Source organism: Salvia miltiorrhiza, chromosome 1 (assembly GCF_028751815.1).
Source record: "Salvia miltiorrhiza cultivar Shanhuang (shh) chromosome 1, IMPLAD_Smil_shh, whole genome shotgun sequence".
Classification (NCBI taxonomy): domain Eukaryota; kingdom Viridiplantae; phylum Streptophyta; class Magnoliopsida; order Lamiales; family Lamiaceae; genus Salvia; species Salvia miltiorrhiza.
Window position 1 is genome coordinate 42,132,971 of NC_080387.1, and position 23,407 is coordinate 42,156,377.

The 23,407-nt window shown below is 34.5% G+C and overlaps 3 protein-coding genes across 4 annotated transcripts; all 3 read right to left on the bottom strand.

Moving 5' to 3' along the window:
• Positions 1-878: 878 nt before the first annotated feature.
• On the bottom strand, positions 879-6,099 carry LOC131025582 (uncharacterized). The gene is made up of 10 exons (XM_057955383.1): positions 5,820-6,099; positions 5,057-5,212; positions 3,558-3,773; positions 3,169-3,351; positions 2,748-2,969; positions 2,391-2,507; positions 2,170-2,313; positions 1,898-1,999; positions 1,691-1,759; positions 879-1,430 (listed from the first exon to the last, which is right to left on the bottom strand). Exons 1-10 carry the CDS (start codon positions 6,012-6,014, stop codon positions 1,197-1,199), a joined length of 1,638 nt encoding a protein of 545 aa, XP_057811366.1. The 5' UTR covers positions 6,015-6,099; the 3' UTR covers positions 879-1,196.
• A 2,258-nt stretch (positions 6,100-8,357) lies between these two features.
• LOC131025591 (21 kDa protein-like) lies at positions 8,358-9,324 on the bottom strand. Its single transcript, XM_057955391.1, has one exon. It carries the CDS (start codon positions 9,212-9,214, stop codon positions 8,618-8,620), a length of 597 nt encoding a protein of 198 aa, XP_057811374.1. The 5' UTR covers positions 9,215-9,324; the 3' UTR covers positions 8,358-8,617.
• A 9,861-nt stretch (positions 9,325-19,185) lies between these two features.
• Positions 19,186-23,095, bottom strand: LOC131025595 (uncharacterized). Of its 2 annotated transcripts, XM_057955401.1 has the most exons (8): positions 22,689-23,095; positions 22,456-22,602; positions 21,537-21,634; positions 20,628-20,700; positions 20,486-20,546; positions 20,323-20,408; positions 20,148-20,237; positions 19,186-19,518 (listed from the first exon to the last, which is right to left on the bottom strand). In XM_057955401.1, exons 1-8 carry the CDS (start codon positions 22,785-22,787, stop codon positions 19,456-19,458), a joined length of 717 nt encoding a protein of 238 aa, XP_057811384.1. In that variant the 5' UTR covers positions 22,788-23,095; the 3' UTR covers positions 19,186-19,455. The 2 variants fall into 2 exon arrangements, with proteins under 2 accessions (XP_057811384.1, XP_057811379.1); XM_057955396.1 differs by having other exon boundaries at positions 19,186-20,237; positions 22,689-22,946.
• Positions 23,096-23,407: the final 312 nt, after the last annotated feature.

The window sequence follows — 23,407 nt, forward strand, 5'->3', positions numbered from 1 at the left end:
TGAAGTCAGAATATATTCATATATTATGTGCTTAATCTTAAATACAAAATGTATAATGTTAAACACAAAAAGTGCAGAATAATAATTGCAGAAGGGCATATATAAATTTTAAAAATATATATATAAATTATCTGAAAGTGAATACAAAATGTATAATGTTTAATACAAAAGTGCAATGGTGAGCACACAAGTACATATATAAATTAGTAACTTTCTTTACTAGTCATTTTGAAGTGATCTATTCCTATTTTTAAAGGACTCCATTATGAAATCAGAGTATATCAATATTTTTTAAAAAAATTGATCAAGAAATATATCTTTTTCTTATTATGAGATTATGATTGGATCCATATATGTTTGGAAAGGAAAATAATCTTCTCTTTCGAGAATAATAAAAAATTAGAAGTGTTTAACTGGAACAACATTTCACAGTCCTTATTACATTTTAGAACGAAAAAAAGAAGTGAGATGATTCTTGAGCATGAAAAGGATCCAAGGATTTCGAAAGAGTTAGAACAAAGAATCATATGAGATGAAAATCAGATGTATGATTCTATACACAGTGGCAAATATTAGTCAAATTTCATCTTAAAAAATCAAAATATGTCTTCCTATATTACAATAATAATTTTCCGCATTTCCAAATTTCTTTAAATGATAGTAATTGTGATTTTGCGAAGAATGATACGCGTCTGGAGGAAAAAATTACGAATTCGCAACGATGATAAATGAAGAAAGAAGGTGAGGAACATGCCACAATTAGAAAGAAAGATAAAGCCAATAGATGCTATGTTTGCAAGCTTCGAAACCTCCTCACTCTTGACGCTTTACTGATCAAAACTCTTTGTGTAGACGACGATTACTAACATTTATTCAAATGATAATCAATTCTGCAATTTTGATTGAATAGCTGCAAGAAAGAGACTGACCGATTCGTACATATGAGATAAAGAAGAACTCGACTTAATTCCTCTATAAGAAATGGGTTCCCGGAATTATGCATTTATCAATAGTGATTTTGCATACCCAAAAACATCCCTTACAAAACTTGTGGTCATAGAAGAGAGGATCTAGCCATACTAAGCGATGAACTGCACTCACTGACCTCTTTTCCCCCCTTTTTGGGGGCATCGTTTTCAGCTTCGACTTGGCATCAGTGGCCCCATGTCCCACTGTTGTCCTTGGTAGAACTGCACTCAGGACCGGCTTGCTCCATTCACCGAGCTTTTAACAAGATTCAACTTCTTGGCCAACTCTTTGGCTTCCCCAATATATGTATGGGGCGTCAAATCTAAGAGACTTTTCTTGGATTCGATGGGAATACTCAGGCCTTCGATGAACTCTCTTATGCTTTCTCTAGTGACTGCTCTTCCTCTTGTTAGCTCTTTAAGCTTCTCATATGGCTCTGGAACACCATATCTCCGCATTACCTATAAAGAGACGAATGAAAGAATTGTAAAGTGACTCTTGACACATGAAAGAAAAACTACTTAGTACTTGGACTGAACAAAACCAAGTGATTGCATCACATATTAGTGCCCGAGTTGTGGTCTACTCTAAACAGGAAAGTAAAATGAATCGATAAGTCAGTTAAAGAAATAGGTGAGAATTTTGGTGGTGCTCAAAATCAACAGAAAAGTTCAATGGTCACAGGGATAGCATGAGATGAAGTATGACACAAGTCACATACAGTTTGTATTGGCTCCGCAAGCACTTCCCATGTCTGGTTCAAGTCTGCATTAAGGGAAGCTTCATTGACCTATATTTAGTAAATAAAATAATGAGGATTACCAAATCATGACAAATTAATAAATGAAGATGTATTACTAGGAAAAGCTGCTTCCAATGATTGAACTGGCATGCAAGTTATGGAAATCAACACAAATATATTTCTTACCTGGAGCTTAGCGATTCCCTGCAACGCACTTTTGTAGGCAAGAACAGAATGGCCTAACCCTACACCCATGTTCCTCAGAACAGTCGAATCGGTCAAGTCTCGCTGCAATAAAAAATCAAAGGATGTAAGGAATTAGATGCTTAAAGTCAACAGTGAAGATAGTTTGAAAGACATATCTTCCATGTTCATACTCAAATTCCCACATTTAATATAGCTCTATTATGCCCTATGATTTTATATGGCTTCAAATTCTTTGAAAAATACATGACTACCTGCATTCGTGATATAGGTAACTTTGTGCTTAGATGCGATAAGCCTCCATTTGCAATTCCACAATTGCCTTCACTATTTTCAAAGTCAATTGGATTAACTTTGTGAGGCATCGTTGAGGATCCAATCTCCCCAGCCTTAGTTATCTGCTTATAGTAGAGAAAGCATCAGTTTGGCTTGATGCAAGAGAAGAATGATAAAGCTAACAGATTACTGCTCTCACCTGCTTGAAGTAACCCAAAGAAATGTATCCCCAAATATCTCTGTCAAAGTCCACTAAAATATTGTTGAACAGGATAATAGAGTTGAAAAGTCTAGCCATATAGTCATGAGATTCAATCTGTATTAGAAGGGGAATAAATGCTTAATTAGTTAAAGATTTTCATAGAGAAAGTCATATTATCAAACTGAACATAGAAAAACACAAGTGATAATTTTAAAGTTTGTGTCAGACATCATTCTTTGACATGAACATTAAACAAATGGCTAGGCTCGAAAGAACATATTTTCGATCTTGTCAGATGAAACTGGAAACAATATGGAACAACTAAAATCAGAAGCTCGTTATTCACTGGCGTACCTGAGTTACATAAGGATTAAAACTTATTCCAAGAGATGTCACAAACTCCTCTGCAACTTGTGGCCAATTTACTTCAGGATATGCAACTAGATGAGCATTGTAGTTTCCAACAGCCCCAGCAAACTTTCCTAAAATTTCAATTTGTGACAATATCTCGCATTCTCTACCGAGTCTATATGCAAAGACTGCCATTTCCTTCCCTAGTGTGGTGGGTGAAGCTGGCTAAGAAGCACAAAACCATCCCAAAGTAGATATATATAGTTAAGCGATTTCTCAAAGTCCGTCATGCAATGAGGAAAACAATCTTGATAATCATTTTCTTGCTTTCTAGTCTGACTAATGCATGTTAATGTATCCCCATTCACCCATATACAATAGAAGAATAGACTGCATGAGTAATGAAGCGTGATAATATCTGAACCTGTCCATGAGTTCGAGATAGCATAGAGATAGAAGCAGTTGAAGTTGCAATATCACACAAAGCTCTGATCAATTTGTCCATAGAAGGTAGTATGACTTTATTGAGAGCATCTTTCAGCATCAACGCATGCGCCAGGTTGTTAATGTCCTCCGACGTGCATGCAAAATGGAAAAATTCAAGCACCTAAACAAAATGGATAGTAGTTAGTTCATAAATAAGAGAATTCTACACAGAGAAATATAAATCCCCTGAGAGAAGGAAAGACATCAAGATTTGAACACATAAAGATGCTACAATCACCACCATTTCTTGTATACTAATCAAAGCATTACTGTAATACCAAAAGTAGATTCAAAATCGTCCAAAGCCAAATGTATAGACATATGCACCTTATTTATCTCCGGATGTGACTGGCATTTTTGTTTCAGGAAGTACTCAACAGCTTTGACATCATGGTTAGTCACCTTCTCAATTTCCTTAACTTTCAAGGCATCATCCAGATTAAATTGATCTATTAAATTTTGTAGATAAGACTCAGCTTCCGTCGAGAACTTTGGGACCTCAGAGACTCCAGAAATTTGAGAAAGCTTCAGCAACCACTTAATCTGAAAGAAGTTAAGTATAAGGTGAAAGAAGACAAATGTGTATGGAAATCATATAAAAAAAGTAGCTTGTGTGTAACAACACATCATATTGAATCCATCCAGCTTTATCAAGTACAATGAAACTTCAAGAGAACTCCATATAACTCGCTTAAATAACTTCCATAAAAATTTGAGTCGAAAGGCTTGGCATTTGAACTGCTCCGAATTAAAAAAAATATATAAAAAACATGTGTCAGAAAGAGAGAGGGAGAAATTCCATTTCCCCAAATCTGAGATAAATCCTAATTTCTTAATGGAAAACTACAGCTAATATCATGTTTCCAAAGCATGATATTCCACACTCTATAATACTTTACATCCCAGCACTATCTCCTTATATCCCCCATATACCACCTGAACAAGCAGCTAGGGAGAAACAGTGGTCTTAACAAATAAGCCATAATTTTGTTTATTGTAAAAAAGTAAATTCATTCCATCTGTGAAGCTGTAACAATATAGATCTTTAATGTGTGGGTAGGAGAAGTAAATTAGATATGATTACAATGATAGAACGGCGCCGATTGAAGGTTTATGTGAGCCGCAAGTTTCCGTTTGACAAGAATTAGTTCTGAATTACATCCTTATAATATTATTCTTATTCTTATTTTGTTATTTTATTATTGTTCTTATTTTGTTAATTGTGGGCTTATGTTTTTGCATGGGCCTGGATAGGAGTAGGTTATAAATAAATGTTTCTATGCTAGATGTGTTTCTACGCTAGATTAGGGTATCCGTTTCTATATGAACTTTGCAGCATAGGCTGTTGCAGAGTATCTCGCTCTGTGGCCCTCGTTTGGGTGTTCTCTTTCAGTAATTCCAGTTCTTTATCTTTCCTACCATCTTAACCCTATCATACAAATTCCCCATATACTCACAAGTCACAAGAGCTATTCTGTCTTTTGGTGTTAGTCAAAAAGCAAATTAAATGTTCATCTTAATAATCCTTTTAGTTGAGTACATAAACCATAAACTTAAAACGTTAAATGATGATATTGATGTTCCAGGTGTACGCGAGTGTATGGGTAATTTTCTTCCTTCACCTTACATTTTTGTAAGCCGGGAGAAAGAGTTCCTGTTGACAATGGGGATCATGCCATTTATGTCACATGCAACAAAACCCAGTACATCTAACGAAGGTGATAAAAAAACCAAGATACAATTTATTCACTTTTTTACTACCCTAGTATAGTAGGGATGACTGGTAAAATAGTTGCTTAATCCAATTGTAAACCAAAAATGCTTACCTCAACTATAACTCGATACTTTATAAGACCAAATTCACTCATAAAAGGAGCCAAATCCTTCACTTTGGACCAATAACGGCCATCCAGTGGACACAAGGCTGCCAAACTTGAGAGCTCGAGATCCAATAGATAATCATCAGCAGGCATCGAGTTTACCTGGAAAAAGGATGCAACTTACATAAGGCAATGTTTAAAGCTTTCAAACTGGATTTTTGGAACTTTCAGGTTGCTGAATAACTAAATTTAAATTTACGGATGTATTCCAAAAAAATTCTCAGAGGAATATATGTGGAGTCGTCAGACAAGATAAGTTAGGTCAATCTAGTTAATCAAGGCACAAGAAAAGGGAGAGAAAACCAGTTATGGATTACAAAAGCACATTACAAACCATCAAACGATGAAAACTTTCCTTGACTATCTCTTTTCTTTTACCACTATATCCTTATATAATCATCGAAAAAATCTCAACATATAAATCTAGTCACTCCAAGTATCTAGACCACGTCTTCTTCTGAATGTCGATTAACAGCATATCTGAAACATGCTCTTCAATTTTACAGATAATAAATACTATCTTGCATAACAGTATTCATATGCCAACTCATGTTCACTCTTGTTTGAAGGCAAAGTCGACCAGGCTAGAATTTTTATATACCTATTAGATATCACTTAAAATGATTGCCATAAACGTCTATGGATTTTGCAAAAATTAAAAACAAATAAAAAATTATACGTGCTGGTCGCTGGAAGTTGAGTGAATTACCTTCGAAATGGAATCGGTGCTGCTGCTGCTCACTTCGATAGAAGCTCGCCTTATAAAATTCCTATTAGTACGAAAGAAAGCATGTGAGGTGGCGCGATTACAGTGAAGATTGTAAGGTTTGATGTGGCTGAGATGGCTGAAGTATGAGGTTGTGGTTTTGGTGTTGAAGCTCCTGACTCCGGCCCCCAAATCCATCTAGGCGGCGACGGTAGCGGCAGTCAAGCGGCGTTTGGCGGCGTCTTTTTTCCCGACCTCACGAGTTCTCTTCTCGTTGTTTTCAATCTGAGGAGAAACAGGGCCCACCTCTTCATGGACTTAATTTCTCATGTTGGGCCCAATCACTCAACCTAAGTCCATTAACAATAGGCCCACTTTGAAATATTTGTTTGCACTACTTCCCCAATTCCAATTATAGATAATGGGCTCTATGACTATTTGTTATAAGATTGTTAATTTCACCATGTTAAAAATAATATCGAATGTTCATTAATTGATTAATTTAAGTTACCGACAATTTATAGTTAACTAGTAGTATTTTATTTTATGAGTAGTATACTCACTCAACCTTGTTATTGTGTAGTACTATTAAATCCTACTATGGGTGAGCATTCAGATTTCAGATGAGATTTTTGTCTAATCCAATTCGATCTGAAATTCAAAATTTTCCTAAAATTTAATCGGATTCGAACCATATTATCCGACAATTTGAATCCGAAAATTCAAAAAATTTCAAATAAATCCGATCCAATTCTAAAAATCCAACATGTAAAAAAAATCTGAAATATAAAAAATAATTTGAAAATCAAAATAATCCGAAAAATCCGAAATACATATCAACCTAACTAATTAGATAATTAAGGTCCTAATTAATAAGCCATTAATTATAATCAACCAATATGAGAGTATAAGGTTAGAACTTAATATTTAACTATTTAAAAACTACTAATTATATATATTTATATATAATATTATAATATTATTTATATTATAAATATAATTCGGATTTCGGATCATTTCGGATTTTAAAAGTGTCAATCCGATTCGATCCGAAAATCCAAAATTTACTTAAAGTTCAATTCGATCTGATCCTAAAATTCGAAAAATCCGAACCAAATTTAAAATTTTGAATTAGTTCGGATCGAATATTCGGATTTTGGATTTTTCTCACCCCTAAATCCTATTACTACATAGTTTACACGTACGCTAATTTTATGAGCTCCTCGTGATGACATCATTAACACAATGAATCAAGATATGAACTCCTTCTGTATTAATTACCTGTCACGTATACAACGTCATTACACAAACTATATATTTGAATATTAATCTAAACTAGAATTTCACTCGCGATAAATCAACCTAATAAACATTGGGTGTATGTGTCTAGGAAGACAAGCATGTTACATGTATAAAATTAAAATAAATGTACAAAATATAAAAGAATATTGTTAACGTCAACTAAACGACGAGATCGGCTATATATTTATTATTGTTACAAATTAAGACTTTGATTTTTAGTTAATTTTTAAAATTAGTGATGTCAATATAATCGCTCATACATGTTCTTCAAATAATGAATTATTTACATATTTTGGTTCATAGAGTACATCTTTTGGGCTTAATAAATGGAGTAACATATATGTAATTCTGATTATTCCAAAACCAAAATCAGGACACTAACAAAAAGAACTTATGGCGATATTCTTTGCACTTTTATTTCAATCTTTAGAAATCAAATTAAACATGACATGTAAATATTTGTCATGTCCAATTTGAGTTGCGCGCATTGGCGTGTTAAAAATTACTAGTATTTTAATACATTTTTTGCATTTAATAAGATGCTTTAATTTTCTCAAATTAATAGATCAGTAGTTCGAGTCATCTAGGGTTTATAATGTAACACAAAAACTTGAGTACCACCGGGTGTGAGTGTGCAAGTGTGTTCTTATCCGTGAGAATAAATTTAATTATGTGTCCAATTCATAAAGACTTAAAAAAAAAAAAAAACAAAGCATGCTGAACTTGTCTTCAACTAGTAGCTATAATGCACGGATTCTTCAAAAATTAGCATGTACGGCGAATCGGATTCTTTTGGGGTGCGATTCTCTCGGATTCTCGTCGGATTCGCACCCGATTCGCCACGTGGCGTATCTTTTAAAACAATTTATAAAAATAAACCGGATTCACAAATTCCATAGGCGAAATTCACGTATCTCATGCACGAAAAGGCCTATACAAGGTTGATTTTGATAATTTTATTGGACTAATAATATTTGAATCGTTATATTGTTGCCCAATTAACTTATATAATTGAAAATGCTTAACTTTTGAGTAAAATAAAATGTAAATTACATATAATTAATTTAAGAAAATTTAAATTGTATATATTTTATAAGCATTATATAAAATAAAATTTTAATAATTAGATGTATCCTTGCCGAATCGCACCCTATAATTTTTTAGAAACCCGTATCCCCGTACTCGTATCGTATCACCCCCGCATCCGCACCCCCGCACCTATGCAACATAGACTAGTAGTAATCACAACTTATAGCTCTTTCATAAATTTAACCAAAAGACAACACTAATACCTTTAATCAACTACAACCGACGTCACAAAACCACAAACTTTACAGACAAGCCAATGCAAAAACACATCTTGAAAAACTCTAGGAGACCCTCAACATTTGGCAGGAAACATCGACTTAGGTAAGAAAATGAAATGAAATACACTTCCTAAATAAAATCTCTTGGAGTTGGACAAATCAAGAATTTTGTGGATTAATTCCTGGATCTAATTAATGTCTAGTCGCAAAGCGATTAACCAAGGCTAGCGCATTGCTAGTGACTTGCGCACAGTTGAGTATCCTCCTCCTTATCGCAACCTTAACATTCCCATCCATGGCGGCGCCGGAGAAGCCCTCGAGGCACATGTTCTCGTTCGTGAGCGCTGTGCTAACCCACGTTTGCACATTTCCCACGTGCCACGAGAAGTCCCCGCTCGTGACCGGCTCGTGCAGGCTCCCGAGCTCCTTCATGGACCGGCTCAGCTGGTCCACCGTGGCCCCCACGTTCTCCATGCAGTCCTGCACGGCGGCGTACTCGCCGGCCTTCATGCCCCTCATCCGGGCCAGCTTCGAGATGAAGCTGGCCGCGGACTGGGCCCGCGACAGGCTCACCGACAGCGCGGCCTGCGCCAGCTGTCGCCGTGTTTGGATGGTGGTGGAGTGATTGGAGAGGCACTCGATGCACAGCGCTGGATAGCGCGTGGCCCGACACTCCGACTTGATGAGATCCGTGGCTCCGGCCGTGCTCGCGGGCCGGCCCGACTCGGCCGTGCTGAGGAGGCAGTGGAGGGAGAAGATGAATAGCAAGAGCGTGTTGAGTTTTGCCATTAGAATTAGTTTTGAGCTGCTTTTGCTAAAAATCGAGCAATTTTTTGGGAACTTGCTTCAGATATAAACTTTGAGGGTTGAGAGACACTTGAATTTGACTGTTTTTTGTTTACGTTATTTTGGGGAGTTAAGGGAAAAACATTATATAGGGGTTGTGGGTAAAGAGGAATTTAATTATTGTATTTATTTAAATAGTCATCTTCTTTTGAGGTTAATAAATCAAATTAAAGATCACGTGATGGCTTCTTTAAATACTATAATTGTATATGGGTCGCATTTAATTTCACTATTACCAACCGTACTATTTAATTTAATTATTGTATTATTATCTAATTAATCTCTGCCAACCCATGGAGTTCTTTTGCAAGATGTCTCTAGTTGAAGCATATTTTTCCCATGCAAATTATTCTTTCGCGCCGATAAGGTGTTTCTTATTTCCGAATTTAGATGTCGATCGGTCCATGCATGGATTGAAATATGATATATTGGCAAATACATTTCATGTACATTTTAATGCAGTACTAACTAGCAAGTGAAGTTTCACAAATTATATGTGATACAAATTTACTCGTTTAGCTGCTCAAATTTGAAAATAAAATGGGTTTAATTTGATTTATCACTCAAGTAAAAAAAAATATTGATTTATCACTCATTTAAAAGGCAAAAGATAATGTATACACGATTTGGTCGACCGTTTCACAAATCCACTTTTATTCGCCAAAACGTTTCATAAAGTGTGCATGATTGTTGGTGGCATGAATTTTAATAAATATTAGATGAGTGTCTTATTGCTTATTAGTGAAAGAATGAGTACTCCAAAAATAAAATGCACACTCTTGTGAGACGTATCAAACATAGTATAAAAAATGCATACTCTAATTATGAGACGAGGTACTGAATTACAAATCATGTATGTATATGATAAAGATCCAGTTCTATAATATACACGTGTAACCACGGATGTAGCAATTAGTTAAAGTACTATATGCTTGCATACAATATGCTCATAGCTAGTCAATGTTCTTTTATAAAACGATCTCTCAGTCATTTTTTTCAAATCAACTTTTAGTCAACGTTAACGTTAGTCACTTGAAAATTGTCTTTACATGGTTTCAAAATATATTAAAAAAATTGTCATTATACGTAAGATTTGAAAAGGCAATAGATTAATCGTAAGAGGCTGAGTCTCAACTTGACTTACTATATAAAATTAGCTCCAACTAAAGGTTGGCAAGATATTATTTAACTATGAAAATATAAAGATGTCAACGCGATTTGAATCATTTTAGATTTAGTGGATGATTCTCGATTTCTCTAGGCTCTTGGTTGTTCAAACTCAACATTGTTATTAGTGATAGATATTTTATGTAGCTCGAGAAAAATCTGAGATACTATTTTACATCGGTGAATATTTGAACTCAATCGAATTATTTTTGAACCTAATTCGAACCAAACTTGAGCTTAGTATATTATATAGGCGAGCCGAGTTCGAGCTCATTTTAAAGCTCGAATTCGAGCTTGAACGGAGCTAAATTTTCACGAATCGAGCCCGAGCCTGGAGGTTTTCGGCTCGGTTCGGTTCGTATACAGCCCTAATGAAACTCAATATTTGGTCATCCATCTTAAAACATAAATTTTGATCATTTTTTACAATTTCGGACTGTATTGCTCTTAATTTGGGCGGATCGGATCGGGTTGGGCGCGCGGGTTCAAGTGATACTTTTGACACTAATGTTATAATTTGTATCAAAAGTACCAATATAAATCAAAACAAAAAATATACTAAGTAATTTGGTACTTTTGACACTAATGTTATAATTTGTGTCAAAAGTACCAAATTACTTAGAACAAATTAGAATAGTAGTGCCAAAAGTATCAAATTACTTAGAACAATTAGAATAGTAGTGCCAAAAGCACAAATAGAAATTAAAAAAATCCAAGTAATTTGGTACTTTTGCCACAAATGATAATATTAATGCCAAAAGTACCAAATTACTTGATAGTATTTCTTTGTTCTAAATAATTTGATATTTTTGACACAAATTATAATATTAGAGCCAAAAGTATCACCTGAATCCGCACGCCCAACTCTATTCTGTCCAAAATTGCAAAATAAGGCTAAAATTTGTGTGTGTATGCATGTTGTTGTTTTTTTTTTTTTTTTTTAATTTCAATCCTTGAGCTATATGAGTGCACATTCTCTATTTAATATTCTGTTTGGATTGATTGATTGATTGTGGCGTAGAATAAATTGAGAATTACGACTAAAGCATAATGCTAAGATTGCACATGTGATCCATTTTTTCCTTCAATTTACAAACACACAATATCAAGATTGCTCTTTTGATTCATTTTCCTTCAATTTACAAACACATGGGAGTATAATAAAACATGTGTTGCGATATTGCACTTTATTTTAAGTTATACTTAATTTGAAAATTAAAATTGAATTAGTATTTAATTAAATAATTAAAGTGTGGATTTAAATAAAATATTTGATTAGATTGGATTATGTTATCAATCATTTCTTATCATTCAAATAAAACATTTAGGGTGTCTTTTTAATTGATAAATTTATTTTCTCTTATTTCCTATAAAATACTCCCTCCGTCCCACTATAAGTGAGACCCCTTTTTTTGGGCACGAGAATTAAGAAATGTATATTTTGTAGGTGAAAAGGTGAAAATGTGTTTAAATGGTAAAATTTTTACTCAAAAAGGAAAGAGTATCACTTATGGTGGGACACTCAAAATTGAAAGAGTCTCACTTATAATGGGATGGATGGAGTAGAATTTTACCCTTCTCATTCATCCTTTTCATTTCAAGGAGGTATAATATTATCACACAAAAAATAGAGGGATAATATTTTCTCTTTTCAAAGTGAAAAAAAATGAATAAGAAATGATGAAATTCTCTTTTATAAAAAATAAATTGAAAAAGAAGAATTTTTATTATTTCTCAATTTTTCATGATAAATTTATCAACAAAAGAGAACACACCGGTAATGAATACGAAATTCATGTACATCAACAGTGGAAAACATTTAGTATATGTACTAATAAAATATAATATAAAAAAACAAAAAATCATTTGAGATCATCTAGTCGGGATCACGAGTTAAGATCTACCGGATGATTTGAGAGGAGAACAAAAAGATCCCTAAATAATCGAAGCTTCTTTTAAATATGAAGCACCGACCAATTATTCGATATAACAGAAGCAGCAATGATATACTGTATACACGAGTAATTGTTCGTCAATGAAGCAAAACATACATAAATTAATAGGGTTGTTTGCCTACTACATCCTGGATCCAGACTTATTACTACACATTTTTACGAGTAACTAGTAGTAATTGTTATACTACTACTTATTAAATAATTCTCGGTTCAATTTCCCAGAACGCGTTGTACCAATTGAATACTAAACAAATTTTAAGTAGTCGGGTCAAAATAAATAAATTAAAGATAGTGATTCTAAATTAATATGATCTCTCTTATCAATTCAGTTCGACAAAATCAATAAATTAATCGTAATTATACTTATACTTCTCCCAAATCAAGGACGGATCAAGCATCGACAGATCGTGGGATCCGTTCAAAAGTTGCAATTTTTTAGTTAGAGGTTTAAAATGATCGATTTTAGATCCCTATAATTTCCAGAAGAAGAAGAAAAAAGCCAATACTCATGTAATATGAGAAAATTTTCGAATTCATTCTTTTGGATAATCAGAATTGAGAAGAAATAGTATATGGCCACCATCCAAAAACTTAAAATATATGTATCATAGTTTAACTTATTAAATTACTCATCAAATTTATTACAAATTTATTTGCATTGTTCCATGAGATGATGAGGTGCATGAAGTTCATTTATAAATAATTAAGAGGTGGTCTTGGGTACACCTGGGTGTACCGTACACTCGAGTTGACCCGTATCCAAATCCTAACTCGTATTTGATCCAAATCCGCATCCTGACTCAAATCGTGTAAATGACATTGTTCGGTTATACAAATGACACTGTCTATTATTGACACTATTTTGTTATACAAATGACACTGCGTATAAATGACACTGAGTATAATTGGCACTATTCAGAAATATATATGACACTTCCAGTAATTAATACTATAAAATTGTAAATGACACTATAATATTTTAGATAACTCTATAAGATTGAAAATGACACCATAATATTTTAAATGTTACAGTGTCATTTATATAATTGAATAGTGTCAATTATAAGCAGTGTCATTTGTATAACTTAATAGTGTCATTTACACGATTTGGGTCAGGATGTGGATTTGAATTAGCATATGGGTCAGAATTCGGGTACGAGTTAACCCGGGTGTACGGTACACCCGAGTGTACAAGAAATTTTGTGAATAATTAAATAGTAGATTTGATATCCCTAAGTTAGATATTTCAAAGATTTTGGTAGACTGAAATTTGTTTGGTAAAGACTTACTAGAAGTGTACTCTATTATAAACTGACAAATGTCATGATATTTATATGAGTTCTTCTGAGTCCATCACTCACCACTATCATAATAGTTAGAGTAGCTCACGTGCAATATGTCAATAAGAACAAAAGGAGTCAACTCTATCAAGTTTGTGGCTTCAGCGAGAAGACTTTAATTTTTAACACAATATTATTATTATTATTATTATTATTATTATTATTATTATTATTATAGAAATAACACCAGATTGTATGCTTTATAATTATATATGCATTTTCTTTATTTCTGAAAAAATAATACTCCCTCTGTATCACAAAAACATCCGACAATTTTGATGCATATCACTGATTTTAAAAAATGTTAGGTGAATTTGTTGTAGTGAATAAGGGATCACACTTTGTTGTGAGTGAAATGGTAGTCCATGAGTAGTTTTTTGTGAATAAGTTGAGGAAGTAGGAATAAAAACTAAAGGGATTAGTGAAGTATTGTTTAAAAATGAAAAGTGAATATTTTTATAGAATGTACCAAAATGGCATATTGCGCATGTTTTTATGGGCGGAAAGAAGTACTCCCTCCGTCCCAAACGAAATGTCTCATTTCTTTTCGGCACGGAGATTAAGAAATGTGTATAAAGTAGATAAAGTGGGTTGGTGGAAATTATTTAAATATTAAATATAGAAAGAGTGTGTATTGCCAAAAAAGGAAACAGGACATTTCATTTGGGACAGTCCCAAAAAGGAAAACAGGACATTTCGTTTGGGACGGAGGGAGTACTACTTTTTAATGTGTTTAAACTCACTTGAACTTTTCTAATATAAAATTAATTAATACTCATTCTATCTCATTAGTAATGTCATGACTCATAGTGACTACTATATTGTGATGTCCTACTAGTAATGTCTCATATATACTCTTTTTAGTAAAAAAAAGTTAATTATTTAAAGGATAAATCGCAGGAAAATACCCCACTTTATACCAAAATCTGGTTTTTTGACAATCTTTTTAATTGTAGCAAAAATTTCAACGAGGTTTGAATTTGTTGCAATTGACTTTCGGAGTGATTTTCCGACCAAATTAAATCTGAGTTGGCAGCCGGACCACCAACGTGGAAGCCGAAATGCCAACGTGGCATAAAAAATGCCAAATCACACTCACCCACACACTCACACACGCACACTCTCTCTCAACTCCATTCTCTCTCTCTCATCAGAAATCCCAAATCTAAGTCGCGCAACCTCTCATAGCCGGAATTCCCTCACCCCTCCGCCGACCTCCACCACCAACAGAATCGACACACCAATCGCCTCAAACACAACTCTCTAGTCCTCAAATTTCAGATACCAAATTGCAGCGGCGGTGGCGGAAAATCTTCCGGGAGGTATCCACGATTGTGACTGGGGACGAACCCCAAGCCCGACGGCGAATCGAGAAACCCAGGCGCGTCGACTCTTGCTGGTCTCCCAGAGGCAGCAACAACAGATATGTTAACGGAGAAGCTGGGGTTCGACTTTTCTCCCCCAATTGTGTGTTTTCGTTGAGATTGAGGAAGAGAGGAAATTTAGGGCTCAACCGCAAATTGTGAAGTAAGAGGAGATTTAGGGCTTACCGGAATGCAAGGCGGCATCAGTCGCGGCTGATTTCTTGGGGCAGAATTAGGGATCACCCATTTCTCCTCGAGCATATGAAATTGAGGCAGAGAAGCCGGCGTTCGCCGGATTTGCAGAGCCGCGGCGGCTGCGACAGAACTTGGCAGAGAGAAGGAGCGGTCGATTGGGCTGGAATCATGCCGCTTACGGAAGGAGCAGGAAGATTGGGCCTCCTCTTCGTTCCTTTGCAATTTCCTGCTTGAATCCGCCGGGAATCGAGTGGAGGAGAGAGAGAGAGAGAGAGAGAGAGAGAGGCGGAGGAAGTGGTGTCGGTGGAGAAAGGGGGAGAGCCGACGGGGAGAGGGGGAGGGGGAAGAGGGAAGAGTGACTTGGGAGGAGGATGGGGAGGGTGACGTGGTAGGGAGAGGGTGACATATCAAATACTAATGATATTGACACGCAAGCAAAATCCCTAATTTAATTTGGCCGGAAAACACTTCGGAAGTCAATTGCAACAAATTAAAACCTCGTTGAAATTTTTGCTACAACTAAAAAGATTGTCAAAAAATCAGATTTTAGTATAAAGTGGGGTATTTTCGTGCAATTTACCCTTATTTAAAATATTATTAATGATGGGTCCAATTCTCATAATATAAATAATATTCCTTCAAAATAAAATATTATTTTATATATAAATAAGCAATGCTATATATACAAATAAATATAATTTATGTGGTCGTAAAATAAAAATAATATTAATATGTGGCGCACCAAGAACATGATACGTGACAAAGACCTTGAAAGACAAAATACACAGAAAGGTAAAATAGAAAATATGAATTTTGGATATTATTATTATTTTTTTATCTGATTTTTTTTTTTTGTATCACTTGCAAAAATATGCAACAATAATATGCATGTAGTGAAATACAAATTTGTGATAACGAATTTGATTTTATTCTAAATTTTTTAATCCTACTCTTAGTTCGTATTTTCTATTGAAAATTTATAAAGTTGATAAAAATGTAATAAATCACTTGTCTTGATTGAGAGCCACTACTCTATAATGCCTCAATTTTTATTTTTATTTTGAGGCGTAATGTCCTCAAAATTTTAAAGGTGAAAATTTAATCTTTTTATGTTTGTATATGTGAGTGACAAATTACTTTTAATGAACTACTTTGATTACATATAATATTGATATTATGAGTTATTTTGTTTAAACAACTATAATTTTTAGAATATTTGGATGTTTTTGCCCCTTCTATACTATTATTATATAAATATATACTCCCTTCGTCCCAGCTTTTTGTATCCACTTTTAGTTGTAAATACAACTAAAAGTGGATACAAAAAGCTGGGACGGAGGGAGTATTAGATTAAATTAATGAACATTCATAGACTATAATATCTTATCTATTATAGATTAAATAAATATATATATATATATATATATGCATATATTGTATATATGCTATGTTGCACAGGTGCGGGGAGCGGGTGCGGGAGCGATATGATTCGGGTGCGGGGATACGGATTTTCAAAAATTATAGGGTGCGATTCGTGAAGGATACGTTTATTATATTTATATATTTTATTACATATAAGTATAACCAATCAAATATATATATATATATATATATATATATATATATATATATATATATATATAAAGCCAATAAAATTTATAGGGTGCGATTCGAGAATTTAGAAGAGTTAGATTAGAGAGTATAATGTATTAGTTTAAATATTTAATACTACATTTAAGTAAAAATATATAAATTGAGCCCAACAAAATAAAAGAAATCGGCCCATGACCCATGAAATTAAAAGAAATTGGCCCATGACATTTAATTGAAAGAAATCGGTCCATTTTCTCACAACCCTATCTCTCCTTCCTCACAACCCACCGCCCTCTCTCTCTCTAATCACGCGGCGCCGCCCTTCATCTTCTCTCTCGAGCAGCAGCAGCACCTCCACCACCACCAATGGCCTCCGCCACTCCCCTTCCTCCATTCCCATCACAAGATCCGGCTCCACTGACGCCGCCGCCCCCGCCCGGCCCACTGCCTCCTATCTGTCGTCCCTCTCTCTCTCCCACGCGTTTTTGACAGCAGATGGCCAAGAAGGGCCTGCCGTTGCTACTGCTCCTTTCTCGGCTGCATCAGCGGCGCCTGGCCTTCGGCCTCGCCGCCCTGCTCAACCGTCTCGGATCATGCCGCCTCGCCTCCTGCCAGCCAACAACTCCCGATTCGCGAATCCGATTTTTTTTTTTTGGGGGGAATTCACCAGGTGGCGAATCCCGTGCGAATCCCACGCGAATCGCGCCCGCACCCGCCCCCCCGCGCGAATCGGATACTGCACGGGGTTGATTTCCGGCGAATCCGTGCATTATAGGTAAAAAAAAATATATGGTATCTATATATCATTTATATAACATAATATATTATTAATTGTATATAAGTAAATCTTCTTAAGTTTATTACATGCCATGTTAGAAATAACATTCAATTAAAATATTAAAATTAATTTGTTGTCACACACTATGTTATTGTAACATTAATTATTAATTGTTAATTTAAAATTATCAATACATAAATATGATACTCACTCCGTCCACCAATTTGTGTCCTAATTTGTTATTTTGGTCTGTCCACTATTTCCTTAACAAATAAATCGATTTTTTTAAAAAGTCGTGCCTACTTCTCCACTCAACTAATAAACAATACACTATTTCTTAAAACTCGTGTCCCATTTCCCTAGGACATGAATTGGTTGACGGATTAATTATGTCATTTATACATATCATTTTTAGAAGCCATATATGAAACATAACTGAAATAAAAGTTATTAATTACGACAATATGTAGTCGTTATTATATTATATATAGATTATAGTGGCTTGATTAATTTTAAATGTTCAAAATTTCTTTTATATTTGTTGATTAAATATTCAAAAAGAAAGATAAATAAATACATATGTTAAAAATCCATATATAATCATATATCTATCTATCTATCTATATATATATATATATATGTTCAAAAAAATATATATTATTACATATTTAATTAAAAGAATATATTATTACATACTTAATATGGTCATTAAGGTAAAGTTAGGCTGCAAACTCATTTTCAAAAAAAATAAAAAATTAAAAATCATGAAAATGTAATAAATTATATGAGTTGAAAAAATTCAGAATAAAAAGATATTTGTATCATCCAGAGTCGATAAAATAAACAAACAAATAAAATTTAAAAATATAATTATTTTCAAAGATAATAAGGTGATTTTTGGCCGAAAAATACAACTTACTATTTTTGGAAGTGAATGTACTTTTATATATATATAGATGGCGAGAATGCATTGCCGGGAGATGAATTTTGGGAGTGATTGCTCCAATATTTTGTCCATCCATCCTCCATGATTTTAGCACAAAAAAATATGAAAGAAAGAAGAAGAAGATGAGAATTGTGTGTGAAAGTGAATAGTAAAATTGATCAATTTATAGATGCAAAACAATACTCCCTCCGTCCCATTACAAATGTCTCATTACTTTTGGGCACGGAGATTAAGAAATGTGTAATTAGTAGATAAAATGGGTTGGTAAAAATTATTTAAATATTAGGTATAGAGAGAAAATATGTTGCTAAAAAAGAAATGAGACATTGATTTATTTATTTTAATTAAAATGCTGAAAATTTTGTGATTGGACCGTGTATATCACGCGCCCAATCAAAAGGGGGATTGCGCCGGGTGCGGAGGTGAGGGGTGGGTGCGGACATCGGGGTTGCGGCATTGGGGGGGGGGGGGGGGGTTGGGCCAGCGTCCGCGCCCCCAGTGTGGATGCCCTTAGGCATAGTAGGCTCCACATTTATTTATATCTCCAAATACAATGTAGCATCTACTATCTATACATTGCAGTTGAACTAGTCCACTATTATTCCAAAGTCTTGGAATTTACATTCATCAAGAAATATACAACATTCCTGACCACAAAAACAACCACCAAAACTACTACACCGTGGCTTAAAAGCGAAGCCATGTCCAAGCTCATAAATTTTGATAAAACTAAACTCACTGCAGAAGGATGAACGCATCATACCTTGAATTTGAGAATCAGAATCTCTGCACAAGTGTAAAAAATACATACATATTTATCTTTGGTTCACCGTCGTTCTACATGAATCAGACAGTGATATACTTGAGCATCGCACCACGAATCTTTTCCATGTATTCCGCAGCTTGTTTCTGCATCATCATGTTTAGAAGATAATAAGATTTTCAAAATCCAACCCGAAAATAAGAATAAGTTGAAGAAGCACAGAGTCAAAAGGATCATATAACCAGAAAATTAGAAATCCCCTTGGAATGTTCAAAAGGTGCTAATGAGAATGTAGATATTTAGACAGATTAACCGGGTTCTGTAGACGGGTATTCAGTGTGAGAAGAGAACAACTACGAATACAAGAACCACAAGCACTGCAAAAAAACACCTCTCTGTGTCTGTGGAATTTCAGATGTATGCAATTGTGAGGGACACTAGACTATGATCAGAACAGTCCATATGTTTGCAGGACCTTAAATGTTCGAGGACTATGTTTATCAGGCATACTGCAGAAACCAACATGGATACTGTAGATTCATTAAAAGTGTTTTCTGGACTTTGAGCCCTATTGTTTAATTTTCCTTCAAAACCAATGTTTGTTCTTTACCGACAGGTTAGTATTCGTATCTGTCATACTAAATATTTGGTATAATTTTGAGCTTTACAGAACTTTTATGGATTTTAAATCTCTGAAGCCAAATCGTAGAACCAAGAACGATCCTCCGTCTAAACAAAATAGAGCCAAGAGCATTTCATAAATGAATTCCCTCACCTGGTTACCCTGATATGCACTTGCAATGTTTTGATCAAGAAGTGTCAATAGGGACCTATTCAACGAGTTCTCCCCAACCAAGTCCAACAGCTGCATGGTGTAAAAAAAAGCTCTCAGTGACCTCAAGAGAATAGAAAATATTATTTAAGAGAGGAGAGCCAGATAAGTGGTATACAGTTGCCTTGACATCACTCGATTGTAAAATTCTCTTCAAACTCTCCCTTGCTGTTACGAGTTCAGCTTGCATTTTATCATATGCTTCTGTAGGAGAATAAAAGATTGCTAGTTAGATAAAAATATCAATTTCTTTCACAAACTATTTACTTGTTAATTGTAACCTGTGGCTTCCTCCAGGGCTTTTTGCAGCGTCTCTAACTCAATTACTCTGTCTTCCACATCCTACAAACAAAATCAGTTGATGGGCATTTAGCTTCTCCTTATTCATCAAGGGGGGTATATGGGGCACAGGAAAAGACGAACCTGAGTCTTGGATACAGAAAACTTGAGTTTTCCCAGTTCAAGTTTCAGGTGCGAGAAAAATTCCTCATTCAATCTGCATTTTGGCATCATCTAACCATTTATAAGAGAGAAAACTAACCCAATGCATGAATTCTCATGCTTTTCTCGCTTACAATTACAAACCAAACAACAAATTCGGGCATAATGCCATCCTTGCTAAGAAAATCAAAAGAAATTATTGATTTATTTAAATTTATAAAAGCGCAGTTGACATTTATCAAATGCTTAGCATGTGTTACATAACAAATTTACCATATCATATGTGTCTTGCTTGTTTCAGTTTCACCCGCCCTATAAAACACTTGCTATAATATTTGGAACATGTTTTACTTCTTTTGCATTATCACCATCTCGACCGATTTATGAGGGTCAAATTTAACATTGAGCCAAACATATTTCTTAGAAACATAGGTTTATAGTTAAAATTTGAACACAAACTGGACCATGATATGCCAATAGAGAAGGATTCTGATGGATACTGCAGTTACTCTTTCCTTTTGTCCACACACTATTAGCAGGGTAGTTTGATTGGCATATCCATACTCACGGATCTATCTCCCGTTGTTTATCTTCTACATCTTACTTGTTACTACTTCAACATGATTCCCCCTAAAAACCTCAGAATATCTGCACGTATATCTACCCGATTTGGTATGCCAAATCAAAAGCTTTCATCTTTGGTTGATTTATCATGATAAGATACATTATGTCGTTCAACGACACATATTACAGTGTAAATGTATGAATTTGCTAATTAGAGTGAGTTTTAAGAACATAGAGCTGACATGCTACACTAACTTAAGTAAAAACCATCAGTTGCCGTATGAAAAATGCCAGATTTAACAACTACAGTAGAATCAAGAAATGTACCGAGGCCTCAATCTTGAAATCTCGAATTCAATCTCCTGAGCTTCAGTATCTAGAAAATACTCAACCAACTCCTCTACAGTATCCGGTATCACCCGAGACTAATCACAACACAAAAGAAAGCAAACGTATATCAGAATCAATACAAGCATTGGTGCACGCATCAAACACTATAAAAATTCGAATAAATTCTATTGCACAAAAACTAATCAATCAAATGCTTCGGCTCCTTATACTATGATGAAGCTACTACTTCACTTCAAGTTGCTGCTAGACAAGCATTTGCTTCAAACAACAACAATTATCCATTTTTTCTTGAGCTTAGGATAGAACCCCAGACCACAAACGATACCGCTAAGCTACAAGCTGAAGGAACTGATAATTTAGTTGCAGTTCAATTTTTGCCTGATGATCTTTCCTGGATATTTAATCCACCGTACAATGATTATATCCTAACATGCTCCCATTAATTTAACTGCAGCACATAGGTATTCGTCCAATTGCCTTGGAATTTAGCACATGGTAAGTCAAAGTGACATACAGACACGTATAGACAGTTGGTTCTTCACTAAGTTCTGAGAAGAAGAACACATCTCACTGTTATCCTATCAATACGTGAAGACGTACTAACATGAACAAGTAGTCAAGATAAACTACTTAGCTATATAATTCGTCCTTAAGTTGTTTCGACTGTGATACTAGTTAATATCTCTTGCATTTATCCAATCATATGATCTTAGGAGATCGATAACACACCATATGGTATACTGCACAATCAGATAATGAGAAATACATATGTGACAGTAAACAATTCAAATAGGAGAATGAATAATGAAAATTGGGATCATTGTATACAGACATAAAAGTTTATGTCTTGCTTTCAGTATATAAACCCAACACAAAGGCTCGTGCTGGGCCTTACCTCGCGAAGTCTTCGCGTGCGGTCTTTCTCTTCTCGGACTTGGCGTTCAAATGCTTCTCGGGCCTCGGAATCCTTATCGAGACGTCGCTTGAATTCCAGCCTCGCTATGTGTCCTGGCTTCGGAGCTCCGAGCACGCCTTCCGGGTCCTGCCTTCACACAACCATGCAAAAATTTGTTCAAATCCATTTCAAAGAGACAATATAACAAACAGTTGGGGCGCGCGGTGTGTTACCCATCCTATGCAGCGAATTTTAGCTGGTTGATTTCTGGGTTTTGTCGATCTGGAGATTGAGATAGGAACTGCGCAGCTGAAGCGAAGAGAAGAGGCCATGAGCGGCCTTTGTTTGAGCAGAAGCTTGTTGGTTATCTGTTTGGATTTTGCTCAAAACCGTGTCAGGAAACTTCATATTGAATTTCTTGAGAGGATTTATGGATATGGCTAACGCTATCCATAGCCATGGGGAATAAGGTAATTAAGTGGAGCTGAGTATCATTAAACTGTATATGATAAAATAAGTGAATTAATATGTCTGATTATTCAAATCTAATTAAACTTCTTAAACATACTGATTTCATGAAAAAAAAAAAGAAAGAAGAAGAAGTTATTGTAAAAGGTTAATATTTCAATTAAATTCCATTAATTCTTATAATGAATTGGCAACTAATATAAATATAACTAGTTATCTATATATTAAAAAGCCAACTCCCAATGTGAAATCAATTTCAAATTATTTTAAAATTGAGTGGTAATTTTTTAGTTATAATAAAATTGAAGTTTTATATGTAAACTATATTTTTCCTTTCTATTTCCTTTTTCTTTATCTTCTTATTTTTTTATTTTATTTCTTTTCTAAAATTTTAAAAATTCAACTAATTATAAAATATTTAATATGTATATCAAATTAAAGATCGCGATAATAGCTTTAATTTGATATATTTTATATAAATATT

Coding starts and splice junctions, on each gene's coding strand:
- LOC131025591 (XM_057955391.1), bottom strand. CDS start 9,214: ATGGCAAAACTCAACACGCTCTTGCTATTCATCTTCTCCCTCCACTGC.
- LOC131025595 (XM_057955396.1), bottom strand. CDS start 22,787: ATGGCCTCTTCTCTTCGCTTCAGCTGCGCAGTTCCTATCTCAATCTCC. Junction 22,603..22,688: donor AAATTCGCTGCATAGGATGG/GTAACACACCGC, acceptor GTGTGAAGGCAG/GACCCGGAAGGCGTGCTCGG. Junction 20,701..21,536: donor ATTTCAAGATTGAGGCCTCG/GTACATTTCTTG, acceptor GCCAAAATGCAG/ATTGAATGAGGAATTTTTCT.
- LOC131025582 (XM_057955383.1), bottom strand. CDS start 6,014: ATGGATTTGGGGGCCGGAGTCAGGAGCTTCAACACCAAAACCACAACC. Junction 5,213..5,819: donor GCACCGATTCCATTTCGAAG/GTAATTCACTCA, acceptor TCCTTTTTCCAG/GTAAACTCGATGCCTGCTGA. Junction 1,431..1,690: donor TTGCGGAGCCAATACAAACT/GTATGTGACTTG, acceptor GTCTCTTTATAG/GTAATGCGGAGATATGGTGT.